The 14,241-nt window shown below is 38.6% G+C and overlaps 1 protein-coding gene across 1 annotated transcript in view; it reads right to left on the bottom strand.

The window, feature by feature from the left end:
* The window catches only part of LOC124871248 (diacylglycerol kinase gamma), a 183,215-nt gene that overhangs the window by 64,282 nt on the left and 104,692 nt on the right, over positions 1-14,241 (bottom strand). The window contains exons 18-20 of the mRNA XM_047370405.1: positions 10,336-10,421; positions 9,881-9,970; positions 1,905-2,065 (exon numbers count right to left, since the gene is read on the bottom strand). Of these exons, the coding sequence (XP_047226361.1) occupies positions 1,905-2,065; positions 9,881-9,970; positions 10,336-10,421 (337 nt within the window). The remainder of the gene's footprint in view (positions 1-1,904; positions 2,066-9,880; positions 9,971-10,335; positions 10,422-14,241) is intronic.

Genomic DNA, 14,241 nt, shown 5'->3' with positions numbered 1-14,241 from the left:
CACAGTGCTGTGATAACTTCATAAACACCTTGTTTGTCAGTCCTCCATGAATGTCCCTGAGGTTCTAATAAAGCATCACTATCTAAGACAGTATAAGAAGGTTGCTAAGCAACTGTCACCTGGCAGCAGCCTTCTTTCCTCCAATTAAGAGATCAAACGTGTCTCACAGGAGACAGAAGCCAACAGATGATTCAACTAATTGTGTGTCCACACAGATCGAATCATCTTTCTTATAAAGTTCTTGCTGAAGTCTTCATCACACCACAATCGTTTATCAGAGTTTCAAACAGTACGAAATCGGTATTTATTTCTGTTCTGCTGTGTTAAGAAGAGTTATTTACACTGTCAAAGAGTTGGGGTTTACATTCTCAGGGATTGGTCAAATGACAAATCCACCGCTCTGCCTTAAATCTTTAAGCTTCACCAAAGCAGGTAAAATAGCTCTGTTTTCACTAATGGCTCCTAAATACAGAATTAATGTAGAGAACCAGCTGTGACAATAAGGCTCCCTACTGTGCCTGCTGACTCTGCCAGCACATAGGAAATAAAACCCTACATCCAACCTCACCATAGGACTGAAAATCTCTGCTAGCACAACTGCAATTTGCTCTCAAGTGCTGAAGACAGCATTATATATCATGCTCATTTTTGTGAACACTATATACAAACATAGCACTGAATCTGGGAGAAGATACTTTAATTTATGACTCTTTCACAGTGGTTAAATTTCGAAGCAAAATGAAAACCATTTCTACCGCAACCCTATTTTGTAGGGAGGAGCAACAATATTATTTAGAGAGCTTTAGACCCATTTCTAAAGACAGCAAGTATGACATTGTTTCTTTAAATTTCAAAAGGATTAACTTTAACTGCCACCATCTGGGGATAGCCATAGGATTAGGATAGCTTCTTCTGCTAAAGAATTTAGCAAACTGCCTTCAAATCTTGAAGGATCTGTGGATCCTTTCTATGCACTCTGATCTTCAGTTCTTTACATTGATTTTCCTTGGGATACAAGTCAGGTGATAAACTGTCTAAATTAATTAAATAATTAACTTAATTATTCTAGCAGTTTTACTGTCTTTCTCTGAAATCCAATCAAGAGGTCCTTGGCTGTGTGTTTGGTACCGTTGTCATGTCTGGAAAACCACACTCGTTTCATCTTCAGATTCCTATAAAGGCCTTTGAGTACATTACTTATTATTTTTCTATGGGAGAAACTGTGTTTCTTTCTGAAGCTTTCTGAAGCTCACTGAAAGTGGTCTTTGGCTTTTGGACAGCTAATTTTTTGTCTCTTGACTGGTCTTTCAGAAATCCTATAAGAGGCACCAGGACATGGCTGGTTTATGGTGAAACGACATTCTGTAGACTTCCAGATTATGACCCCAACAGTACTCAGTGAAACATTCAGAAGATTAAAAATGCAGCTGCAACCATTTTTGTCAGGATCTTTTGCAACAGTACTTTGGTAATGGCAATTGTCATAGGTCTTCAGTTAATATTAGAACAGCTCAAATTGATTTGCACACAGCAGCAGGAATGCTTTCTAAATGCTTCTTGACTTTCTATGAGTTTTTGGACATTCCTTTTTTTTTACTCATAACTTTATTTGTCAACTAACTTGCTTTGATTTTTTTATGTGTTGGTACTTGGGTTATTGCCATTAATTTTATGATGTGCATTTTATGTCAATGGTACCACTTTAAGTTGATGTGTTTCCTACTTATTTTACACACTGTATCACAATTTTGCTGCAATGAAAATCACTGTAGCTTTTAATATTTTTGAAGAATATTTCCTAAGTATCTGGTGTACTGAGGTATAAATACACATGATAGAATTCACAATTAATACACCGTAAAAAGGACACAGGAAATATGTAACAGAATTAAATTCTATCTTACCACTCCCACAGAAAAGTAGTTGTTGATGATGCTGTAAGGGACAGGATCTCCCTTCTCCTCCTTGTCTTCAGGAACAATGTTGATGTTCCAGCGGTCCAGCACCACCTCTGTGCTGTGCTCAATGTCCCGTAGGACCTTCAGCAAGCTGCCGCCTTCATAACCTGCCAGAACCAGCCACAGGGGTGGGAGAAAGGAAAAGGAAGACACACCTAAATAATAGTTTTGTATAAAACGACCACCTACATGAACAGAACGCTTTTCTTTTTTCAATTCTACCAATGCAGGTAGTACATATGTACTGATAATGCAGTAGTACGAAGTATTTGGTATTTGCGTGTGTCTAAATGGTGACCTTGGGCCTTTTTCAAAACCCTTGACTCTGTGAAACTGATCCAGTGTAAGACATCTTACAAAACAACCAAGTTAAAATAAATGAATGCAGCAAAAGTCAAAAGTAAATCTGTATTACAATGACCCCCAAATTTATATTCAAATCTCCAAATGATTGGGGTCATATTTTTTCTTCCAGTGAGGAACACAGTTTAGAGAGCTGTTTTACAAATTAAAAAGACGGAAAAAAACTGGACTCTGCTCAGGACGGACAGCATTCCTTAGCAGGTCAGCATCTCACCAGCCTGTAGCGGGTGTTTAGTATGAGATGTCCCTAAGGTGTAAATATGAGTATGTATGCATACTGTATTTGCTTTTCTCATGCTGGCGAGAATAGTTTTGTTTCAATGTTCAATCAGATGTCACCATCTGGATCCTGAACCTTGATTGAGTGCACCCCACAGACTTCACAGTTTGTGACCCCAGAAGTCTGTTTCTTTAAACTAGGGTTGGATATCTCTGCTCTGTGACTGATATGTATCTCGATTCATTCATTTAACCCCAGGAGCTCTTGCAGCAGGTAATTACAAAACAGGGAACTTTGAGGAGAACTCTTTGAGAACCCATAGATCATACAAATGACATCTTCAGGATGTCCAACAATGTGATGCTTTGGTAAGGAGTAATGACTAACTGCAACTTATTTTCTCTTAGAACTATTGCAGATAAATCATCTTAAATCCTTTAATGAATTTATTTTGAACACTGTCTTTATATTAAATCTGTACCCATCAATGTTTTTGTCATCATAACACCTGTGTCATATATGGTATCAATGATATATATACTTTTTCCAAAGGTCAGTTTGCACAAAAGACTACACTAATCCAGCAAAGTGTAGCATTGAAAAAAAGTAAATCAACTTTTTGTAGAACTGAAATGGTGCTGTATGTAACATTTGGTGTCAAGAGAATAGGTCATATCTTTGCCCTGTATCAGGAAGTACTCAATGTACTCAACAAATATTAATTAGTTAAACAAACTTTTAATGGGACCCAAACACAACTTCAAATTAGTGCATCTCATTTGTATAAGTAATATCATATAAAGGCTTCAATTTTGGTGATGTGTAGATGTTCTGACTGTGGCAAACATTTTCATTTTTTGCCCACTCTGCATTTCTCTTTCCAAATTGTAGAAGGACCTGCTCTGCAGCTGATTTCCAGCTGCAATGTAAAACTTAGGTAGCTTTCATATTTCTGAATGAGTTGAATTTCAATGATATAAACTGTTAAAAAAGTAACGGTTTTGTTCTCTAGCTCTTTTCAAGATAAAAAGGAAAAGTGCTTTACAATGAAAAAAGAAATAATATACAGTACAGACCAAAGGTTTGGACACACCTTCTCATTCAAAGAGTTTTCTTTATTTTCATGACTATGAATATTGCAGCTTCACACTGAAGGCATCAAAACTATGAATTAACACATGTGGAATTATATACTGAACAAAAAAGTGTGAAACAACTGAAAATATGTCTTATATTCTAGGTTCTTCAAAGTAGCCACCGTTTGCTTTGATTACTGCTACGCACACTCAAGAGGTAGTCACCTGAAATGGTTTTCACTTCACAAGTGTGACCTGTCAGGTTTAATAAGTGGGATTTCAAGCCTTATAAATGGGGTTGGGACCATCAGTTGTGTTAGGTAAGGTAAGGTAAGGTAAGTTTATTTATATAGCGCTTTTCAGCAACGAGACACTCAAAGGGCTGTACATACAATTACAATACAATCATAAAGAAAATAAACACAGACACAGACACAGAAAAACAAATCAAATGATAAAATCAAACAACAGAGGTAATTAATTTTTTTTTAAAATTAAAATAAAGAGAATAGAATGATGGCTAAAAAATGAAAGGAAAATTGGACTGAAAACATAACCAATAACTTCTAGATGGCACAGTCAAAGGTCACTCTAAACAAATAAGTTTTTAATCTTGATTTAAAGCAACTTAGGATTTCGGTGCTTTTACAGTTTTCTGGCAGTTTATTCCAGATTAGTGGAGCATAAGAACTAAAAGCTGCTTCTCCATGTTTGGTTCTGGTTCTGGGTATGCAGAGTAGATTTGAGTGAGAAGACCTGAGAGGTGTGGGTGGTTGATACACTGACAACAAGTCTGTAATGTATTTTGGTGCTAAACCATTCAGTGATTTATAGACTAACAGAAGTATTTTAAACTCTATTCTCTGAGCTACAGGGAGCCAGTGTAGGGACTTTAGAACCGGGGTGATGTGCTCCACTTTCTTAGTTCTAGTGAGGACACGGGCAGCAGCGTTTTGGATCAACTGCAGCTGTCTGATCGACTTTTTAAGCTGACCTGTGAAGACACCGTTGCAGTAATCAATTCTACTAAATATGAATGCATGAATTAGCTTTTCAAGGTCCTGCTGAGACATTAGTCCTTTAATCCTGGAGATGTTTTTTAGGTGATAGAAGGCCGACCTAGTTACTACCTTTATGTGCCTCTGAAGGTTCACGTCTGAGTTCATCACTACACCCAGGTTTCGAGCCTGACTGGTGGTTTCTAGCTGTATTAACTGAAGCTGTGTGCTGACTTTTAAACGCTCTTCCTTTGGTCCAAAGATTATTACTTCAGTTTTGTTTTGATTCAGCTGAAGAAACTTTTGCCCCATCCATGCATTGATTTCTTCTAAGCATTTACCCAGCGCTTGAATGGGTTTATGGTCACCTGGTGACATCGTAAGGTATAGCTGTGTGTCGTCTGCATAGTTATGATAACTTATGTAGTTGTTTATTAAAATCTGAGTTAGGGTGAATGTAGATATTGAATAGGAGGGGCCCTAAGATGGATGCTTGGGGAACGCCACATGTAATTTTTGTGCACTCTGATGTAAAGTTACCTAATGACACAAAAAAGTTCCTGTCCTTCAAGTAGGATTTAAACCAATTGAGTGCTGTACCAGAAAGGCTGACCCAGTTTTCCAGGCGCTCTAATAAAATGAAGTGATCAACAGAGTCGAATGCTGCACTAAGGTCCAATAATACCAGCACTGTGGTTCTTCCACAGTCTGCATTTATACGGATGTCATTGAACACCTTGACAAGAGCAGTCTCTGTAGTGTGGTGAGCAGGAAGCCTGACTGGAAGACATCGAAGCGGTTGGTTGTTGTTAGGAAGTTGTTTAACTGTTGAAACACAGCTTTTTCAATAATCTTACTGATGAAGGGGAGGTTTGATATAGGCCTGTAGTTCTGTAGTAGCAGCTTGTCCAAATTGCTCTTTTTCAATAGAGGTTTGATAATTGCTGTTTTCAGGGCCTGGGGGAAAACACCTGAACAAAGGGACATGTTTATTATTTGAGTTAAATCAGATGTTATTACAGGCAAAGCTTTCTTAAGGAAAGCTGTGGGTAAAACATCGAGAAGAAGAGCTTAGTTGCTGTACGATTTCTTCTAAGATTTTGTAGTTTATTTGGTGAAATTGGGAAATTTTGTCAAAATCAGTTCTAGTTGGAGACAACATTGGTACTGGAGTTGATGTGGATGTGCTGACTGCCCCTCTGATCTTTTGGGTTTTTTCAGTAAAGAATTTAGCAAATTCATTGCAGGCCCTTGTAGAGTGGAGTTCAGATGCTACAGTTACAGGAGGGTTTGTTAACCCGTCGACCATGGCAAATAATGCACGAGCATTGTTAATGTTTTTGCTGATGATCTCAGAAAAGAAAGATTCCCTTGCATTTTTCAGTTGTAGGTTATATCTGTATAGTCTCTCTTTATAGATAATATAGTGAATTTGGAGTCCAGTCTTTCGCCACCTGCGTTCAGCTTTTTGACACTCCTTTTTTTCACTTCTGACTGGTGGAGCACTTCTCCACGGAGACATTTTCTTCCCAGAAATGACTTTCACTTTAATTGGAGCAATTGAATGATGTCCGAGATTTTAGAATGAAAGTTATCTACCAGCTCATCTACAGTGTTACAGGGCAAGTGGAGGTAGAAGAGAAAATCTGGTTAAAGGTTTCAGCACCACCGTCCTTAAAGATGTGTTTTCTTATCATGTTTCTTTGGCAAACTGAGTCATTGCAGATGATGCTTTCAAAAATAACAGAAAAGTGGTCAGATAGGGCAACATCAGTTACAGACACCTTGGAAATTTTTACACCCTTAGTGATGATCAAGTCCAAAATATGTCCCTGTTTGTTCATTCGCTGTTTAACATGTTGAGTCAAACCAAAATTTCTAAGAGTGTCACATAGATCTATTGTACTTCTGTCTTCAGGATTGTCCATGTGAATGTTGAAGTCTCCCACAATAATTAAACAGTCATAATCAACACATATCACAGATACCAGCTCATCAAAATCACTGATAAAGTTTCTTTTGGACTCAGGAGGCCTGTAAATATTCAAGAACATGGTTCGGACAGAGCTCTTTACCTGGAGAGCCAAATAGTCAAATTTGCCCAGAAATACTTTTTTACACTCTTATAAATCTTTAAACAAAGTGGCCACCCCTCCACCTTTTCTTTGCTGTCTGCTCTCACAAAGAAAATTGTAGTTCGGAGGCGTCGACTCTATCAGAATGGGAGCTTCATTAAATTCATGTAACCGTGTTTCTGTTAAAAACATAACATCAAGATCGTGGTCAGTAATGAAGTCATTGATTAAAAATTATTTTCCTGACAGAGATCTAATGTTCAGTAAAGCCAGTTTATATGACTTAGTTGCTGAAATTAACTCTGTGTCTGGTTATACCTGACAGTTTATGGCTTTTGTTGATTGTTTATTACTGTCTCTTATCCTTTTGGCTTTGTTCTTTCTGTCACGTATAAGCACAGATATTTTACAACTATCTCCTATTAGGAACCCAAGTTTTTCATGGACATGCTCATTTCTGATAGAGTTACCACTGGGGCCCAGGCTGTATCACAGAGAAGTGATTTGAAGGTCCTGATTAGGAGGACATAGATTAGGAGATGGTGGAGCTCTGTGGCAAGATGTTGGTTTAGTAGCAGGGCCTCGGCCATGGGGGGTGTTGAATGTAGAAGATGTCAGAGCCATTTGGGTCCCGATTTTAAGAGCTCCTTTCATGTTATCAGAATCCAGTAAAGCAAAAAGCGGGCTCAGTGGGTGAGGGGGGTTTACCGGGGTTGTCGGTCTGGGTCTGGGTTTGGGGGGAGGGGGGTATAATGGGGGGGTCCACTTCTCCTGCGGATTTCGACGGGGAGACCTTTTGTGATGACCTCTCTTTCTCAGCCAACTGGCCGATTGTTTCTGCTGGAGCTGTTGGAGGCAGCATTGTTGTTGATACTCCATGTTCTCTGCTGAAGGTCGAAGCTGCTGGCGGATTATTTACTGAATAGAAGAGATTAGATGTGAGACGTCTGGCTCCTGGCTTGTTCAAACAGAATCCATCTTGCTTGAAGAGTTGTCTTTTTTCCCAAAAAATATTAAAGTTGTCGATGAAGTTCACAGGTGTGGTGGCACATGTTTTTTTCAACCACTTATTAATCATCAGAAGTCTCGAAAAAACCTCATCTCCACAGAATATTGGTGCAAAGGGTCCGCTGAGAAACACCTTGATATTGAGACGTCTAACAATATTCAGAAGACGAGTGAAATCCTCCTTCAGTCTTTCTGATTTTTTCTTAGACACGTCATCCATGGCTCCACTGTGTATAAAAATGTTTTTGTGCAGGAGGTGGATACAGTACACAGCTGATAGTCCTACTGAATAGACTGTTAGAATTTGTATTATGGCAAGAAAAAAGCAGCTAAGTAAAGAACAACAAGTGGCCATCATTACTTTAAGAAATGAAGGTCAGTCAGTCCAAACAATTGGGAAAACTTTGAAAGTGTCCCCAAGTGCAGTCGCAAAAACCATCAAGCGCTACAAAGAAACTGGCTCACAAGAGGACCGCCCCAGGAAAGGAAGACCAAGAGTCATCTCTGCTGTGGACAATAAGTTCATCCGAGTCACCAGCCTCAGAAATTGCAGGTTAACAGCAGCTCAGATTAGAGAACAGGTCAATGCCACACAGAGTTCTAGCAGCAGACACATCTCTAGAACAACTGTTAAGAGGAGACTGTGTTAATCAGACCTTCATGGTAGAATAGCTGCTAGGAAACCACTGTTGAGGACAGGCAACAAGCAGAGGAGACTTGTTTGGGCTAAAGAACACAAGGAATGGACATTAGACCAGTGGAAATCTGTGCGTTGGTCTGATGAGTCCAAGTTTAAGATATTTGGTTCCAACCACCGTGTCTTTGTGCGGCGCAGAAGAGGTGAACGGATGGACTCTACATGCCTGGTTCTCAACGTGAAGCATGGAGGAGGAGGTGTGATGGTGTGGGGTTGCTTTGCTGGTGACACTGTTGGGGATTTATTCAAAATTGAAGGCATACTGAACCAGCATGGCTACCACAGCATCTTGCAGCGGCATGCTATTCCATCCGGTTTGCGTTTAGTTGGACCATCATTTATTTTTCAACAGGACAATGACCCCAAACACACCTCCAGGCTGTGTAAGGGCTATTTGACGAAGAAGGAGAGTGATGGGGTGCTGCTCCAGATGACCTGGCCTCCAGAGTCACCGGACCTGAACCCAATCGAGATGGTTTGGGGTGAGCTGGCCCGCAGAGTGAAGGCAAAAGAGCCAATAAGTGCTAAGCATCTCTGGGAACTCCTTCAAGACTGTTGGAAAACCATTTCAGGTGACTACCTCTTGAAGCTCATCAACAGAATGCCAAGTGTGCGTAGCAGTAAACAGAGCAAAAGGTGGCTACTTTGAAGAACCTAGAATATAAGACATATTTTCAGTTGTTTCACACTTTTTTGTTCAATATATAATTCCACATGTGTTAATTTATAGTTTTGATGCCTTCAGTGTGAAGCTACAATATTCATAGTCATGAAAATAAAGAAAACTCTTTGAATGAGAAGGTGTGTCCAAACTTTTGGTCTGTACTGTATGCAAGAAAATATTTAGAAAACATAAAGAAAATTCATAAAAGCAAGTTTGAAAAGGTGAGTTTTGGCATTTAAAGGAGATGACAGAGTCCAAGGATCGTAAGCTTAGAGATGGACAGGTCCAGAGTCTAGGGACAGCAGTGGCAAAGGCTCTGTTTCCTGTAGTCCTTATCCTGCAGTGCTTATGTTGGACCGCTAAAAGGCCCTGATCAAAGGACCTCAGGGACCTGCTAGGGGAATAAAGAATGTACTTTGAGGTTAGCTGGTGCCTGTCCTAGTAATACTCTTAAAGCTAAAAGAAGGATCTAAAAGTGAACTTGGAAACTGATGGGAAGCTAGTGTAAAACAGGGAAAGCTGTGGAGTGGCGTGCATATGGAGGATTTAATCAAAAGCTTACACATGGATTCTGAACAACCTGTAGATGATACAAGGATGTTTTTTTGAGGCATGTGAACAAGGATTAACAATAGTCCAGCTATGATAAAATCAATGCATGATTAAAAATTTCTACAGAATAGAACTTGTGGCAATACTTTTTACTGATGTACATGCATGCACTGTGTATGTGAATTGGTACAAATTGGTTAATCGCCAAAACTGTAGAATAAAAATGTACTCACTACATAATACAAATTATAGTCTCAGGAAGTTCTCACCTCCTCCCCAGCGTAAGCAGCGTGCCAGGTCGTTTCCTGTGCCCAGTGGGAGGATGGCCACTGGAGGATGTCTGGCAAAGTTAGCCTTATCTGCAAACAAGATGAAGACACGTCAAATTTTGTTGCTAGTGCTTTGTGATATGGAAAGTCAAACCTTCAAATAAACTAAAGCTAAAGTGAAAGTATTTATTAAGTAATGACCCATTATTATTCAATACCAACAAGTGGAACAGCATTAAAAAAAGATGTTGGCTCAAAACCCCCAAAAATACTCTAAAAATAGATTGAGTTTTCTGCCCCATTGATTATATTTCCACAGTGCCAAAACAATTTTAGTCTAATCTGTAATACAAACAGCAAAATGGTACTAATGCCTTTAGGGGAGGCCAAATGCTGCAGTAATTTTCTTGTTAGTACACATTTGTGTCTTAAGTCTAAAGTTAGAATTTTAGTACCTATACAATCGAGGATCCAGCCCACTGTACCATCACCTCCACAAGCAAGCACCCGGAAATCAGGGACATCGTGGAAAAAGTTGAGCCTGGGTGAAGGGGAAATCCAGGAGAATTAACCGAATACATGCTCTAAACAGGAAACAGGTGGTCTACAAACAAATTACCAGGAGGGGAAAGTACCCTAATTCTAACTACCAGATGTATTAGGATGGCTATTTACAGGTGAATAATCCGTTGATTGTGTTTCTTGAGGGATTTCTAAGCTCTGAATGATCTAATGAAGAGAGAGCTGAAAAGCTGATCTGTGAGTGCCCTCTCCACTGGTTTCCCCTGAAACCACACTCACAGAGTGTGTGCCATTCGAAGGGACCTTTAATGTGTGTGGGCACAAAGCTGCAGACAGAAGCTTTCATCATTTCCCACCATTATACAGCTGACTTTGGGTCACAAGCCCTTTTCGGACCCTTCATCCGGCTGGTCCTGCAACAAGACAGGTCATCACAAAGGAGGAAGGAAAGCCTCAAATGGCTCTCAAGTTTGTTGCATTAGTTTTTAGAAATAATAAAGAACAACACAATAATAATTATTGTGCTTTTTGAGTTTAAGGTTTTTTTTTATTTCAACTTAATTATTGATGTTTTCTAATGTGCAGCTGTGAAATGTGAAGTGAAAAAACTTGATAGAAACATGCCAAGTAAATCAATGCAAGGAGTAAGAATGGCCTCTAAAACCATAAAGTTTTTAATGAAAAGAGACTTATAAATGTGTGCAACATGAATTTTTTATAATATGATAAACTTAAGGAATATTACCAAAGTTTTACAGTATTACTGTATTTGTACAAAAATGTTAAACAAAACTATGCGACAGGATGTAATTTTTATTTTACTGAAAACATGAAAGAAACAATTGTTCCTATTCAAGCAAAATTTATAGAAATGATTGACTGTTACAGCTGTAACATGTGTTGTATGTTATCTATACCAATGTTATCTATACCAAATACTTAATTAGCTATCTGCTCAGGTGGTCTTTTCCAGTCGGGCCTTAGATGATATGACCATGCCAACTGTATATTAAAAACAGTTTTAATTCAGTTGAGTTCAGGTTTATATATTTGGCGTCAATTCACAACACATCATCTCAAGGCACTTTACAAGTCAATTCAATCGAATCATACAGATTCCAAATCAGGAACAGACATTTCAATTGATCTTAGTTATCAAACAATGCAGTCAAATTCAGTTTATTATTCAAATTGGTTACAAAGTTTTCTATCTAAGGAAACCCAGCAGATTGCATTGAATCAGTGATTTGCAGCATACACCCTTTGTGGATGAGCATGTAGCAACAATGGACAGTCACTTGCATTGACTTTGTAGCAATCCCTCATATTGAGCATGCATGTAGCAACAGTGGAGAGGAAAACTCCCTTTTAATAAGAAGAAACCTCCAGTGGAACCAGGCTTCCACCAGGAAGGTGTCCCAGCTAAACAGAATGCCAGGCCAGAAAGGGAGGGAAACACCAGAGAAAACCTAAAATAACACCACATAATAAAATAATGAAGAATGGTAGGAGAATGTAGCAGAGAGGGAATGTCTGTTAAGTTGTCGATATTTTTTACCAAAATATTTTTCTATATCAGAAGTTGTTCCTCTTGTTAGAGAAAGAAAATTGTTGCCCTTTACTTTCATGGAGCTGACTGGCTGTGCACAGAAACAGTTATGGGATTGGGTGCATGATATTCCACAAGGTTTGGTACACCCATTCCAATTTCTTCTCATTAAAAGGACTTTAATGTGCCTGTGACATCGAATTTGTATGATAAATCCAATTTATAATTAATAAAACATTAAAAAAAAATAAAATTCATGCCACTAAAATGAACTGTTGTTGAGATATATGGACATAAATTTCACTAAAAAGGCATTTCCAGACTTCTCCTTTGTGCTCTTCTATGACGTAGAAGGGGAACAGTGGCACGTAAACTGACCACTGCTACAATGACCGACAATACAGACAGTAGCAAAGAATCTGATGTTTTTAATATATATTTCAGTCACTGTCAGAGAGAGATGAAACAGAGTCAGAAGAAGAAAGTCAGTTTTCATCAGGTGGCACATTATGCTGCCACATGCGGACGGCCATCCAATCCTCTATTTTTGCCGGATCCCGGAGCACAGCCAGAGTCATTATTCATGAATCATCTATAACAATAAATACATGCATATATTCATATATACAAGTGTATATATTAGCAATTGTTTACATTAGATCAATTAGTTCCGTTACTGGGATACCTTACATTAACTAAGGTATTATAACCGAGCAATTAAACATTAAATGCAGTGAACTAAGCAACAAATATAGTGTCTCTGCACTCAGTGAACTCACTGATAGTAGAACAAAACACATGAAAATATCTGGATGCATATAACGAAAAATAAAGCAGTCTAACTCGTTGAACTTCCACAGAATGAGTTGAGTTGGACTCCGCATTAATCAATGGCTAACGCATTAATCATAGGATTTTATGGTATGAGTATGGTACTTGGAGCTCCTCCGAGGCTTCGCAGTGGAGAAGTCCAGATGTATATCAGAACAGTGCAGCCGGACTGTAGCACAGCGGACATGATAAAGTGTAAATCCAGGGTTGCAGTACATTTGGCACTGAGTGAAACAACCGGAGGCGAAGCTGAGCAACATGGAGCAGTAGTAGAAGGCACAAGGGATGATTCAATATCTGAAGACACTACCTGGTGTCATTTTTTCAAACTTTATATTAGAATCTTTAAAAAAAACATTCATTTAAATATATATCATATGCCCATGTAATTTATCTTATTTTAATAATAATAATTTAAGATTATTATTATTATTAATAATATTAAAATAATAATTTTTGATTTTTAATTAGTAACAATAAGTACAGATATCTACTTTTTCAACAAGGAAGTGTTCTGCTGAGCCTTGATCCTTTTAGCAACAGCAGCAACAACCTTTTCTTTGGCGATCTTTTCATGTTAGATTCTCTGAACAGCGTGGCTATAGACTCTGCTTCAACATTCTCCTTTGTCTGTCAGATTTCCCGACCTCTGACATCATTCCTCCTGTGAATTCAGAGGCTTCTTGTTTGAAGCAGTTTGCTGAGAAGTCCTCCGATCACATCTGGCTGTGCTTGGTGGGACCAGCCCATCTGTCCCTCCTCAGTTTTCCAGCTCTGATCCAGGCAGCTTTGATCTTCTTTGCTTCAGGGAAATAGTGCAGACTAACGGCTGCTGTTGTAGTATTGCTGCCACCACCAGGAATGCACCGTTTCACCTTATTAGCGCTGTTTTTAACACAACTTGGCTTCTACCTGAAGTATTTATCATTAACACTCACACAATGAATGACCGGAAACTTCCCCTTAGACTTCATTTGTGGGCGACTTTGGACTTGCAAAATTTAACTACAAAGTATCTCTATGTCTCAATTGTGTCACAATTGTCTTTAATGACGTCTTTAATCCTGATATCATGTCAATCACTACCCACTATCTTCAATATTAAGATGTTTTCTTTTAATTTCTGCATTTGTGGGAAAAGCGTGCCAAGGGCACTTTAAGCAGGTCGAAAACATTTAGCACTGAAACCATAACTTTAAAACTTTAAAACATTCTCATCCTGAAACAGTTGCAGCAATCTAAGATTTTTTTCTGAGATTTTAATCTAAGATTTGCCATTTGACTTTGTCAAAAACAGAGATCACAGTGTGTGTCCAAGTGTCAAAAGACTGGTTGTTGATTGCTAAACAGAAATAAGAGGTGAAGTGTAAAACAACCACATTTAATCCACATACTCAGTACCCTTAAAGGTGGTGGACAAAAATCAAGTAAATGTGTTAGACTACTAAAAATACTTTTA

This window comes from Girardinichthys multiradiatus, chromosome 7 (genome assembly GCF_021462225.1).
Source record: "Girardinichthys multiradiatus isolate DD_20200921_A chromosome 7, DD_fGirMul_XY1, whole genome shotgun sequence".
Taxonomy (NCBI): Eukaryota; Metazoa; Chordata; class Actinopteri; order Cyprinodontiformes; family Goodeidae; genus Girardinichthys; species Girardinichthys multiradiatus.
Note: the sequence above shows the minus strand (reverse complement) of the source record. Positions and strands in the feature narration are given on the sequence as shown.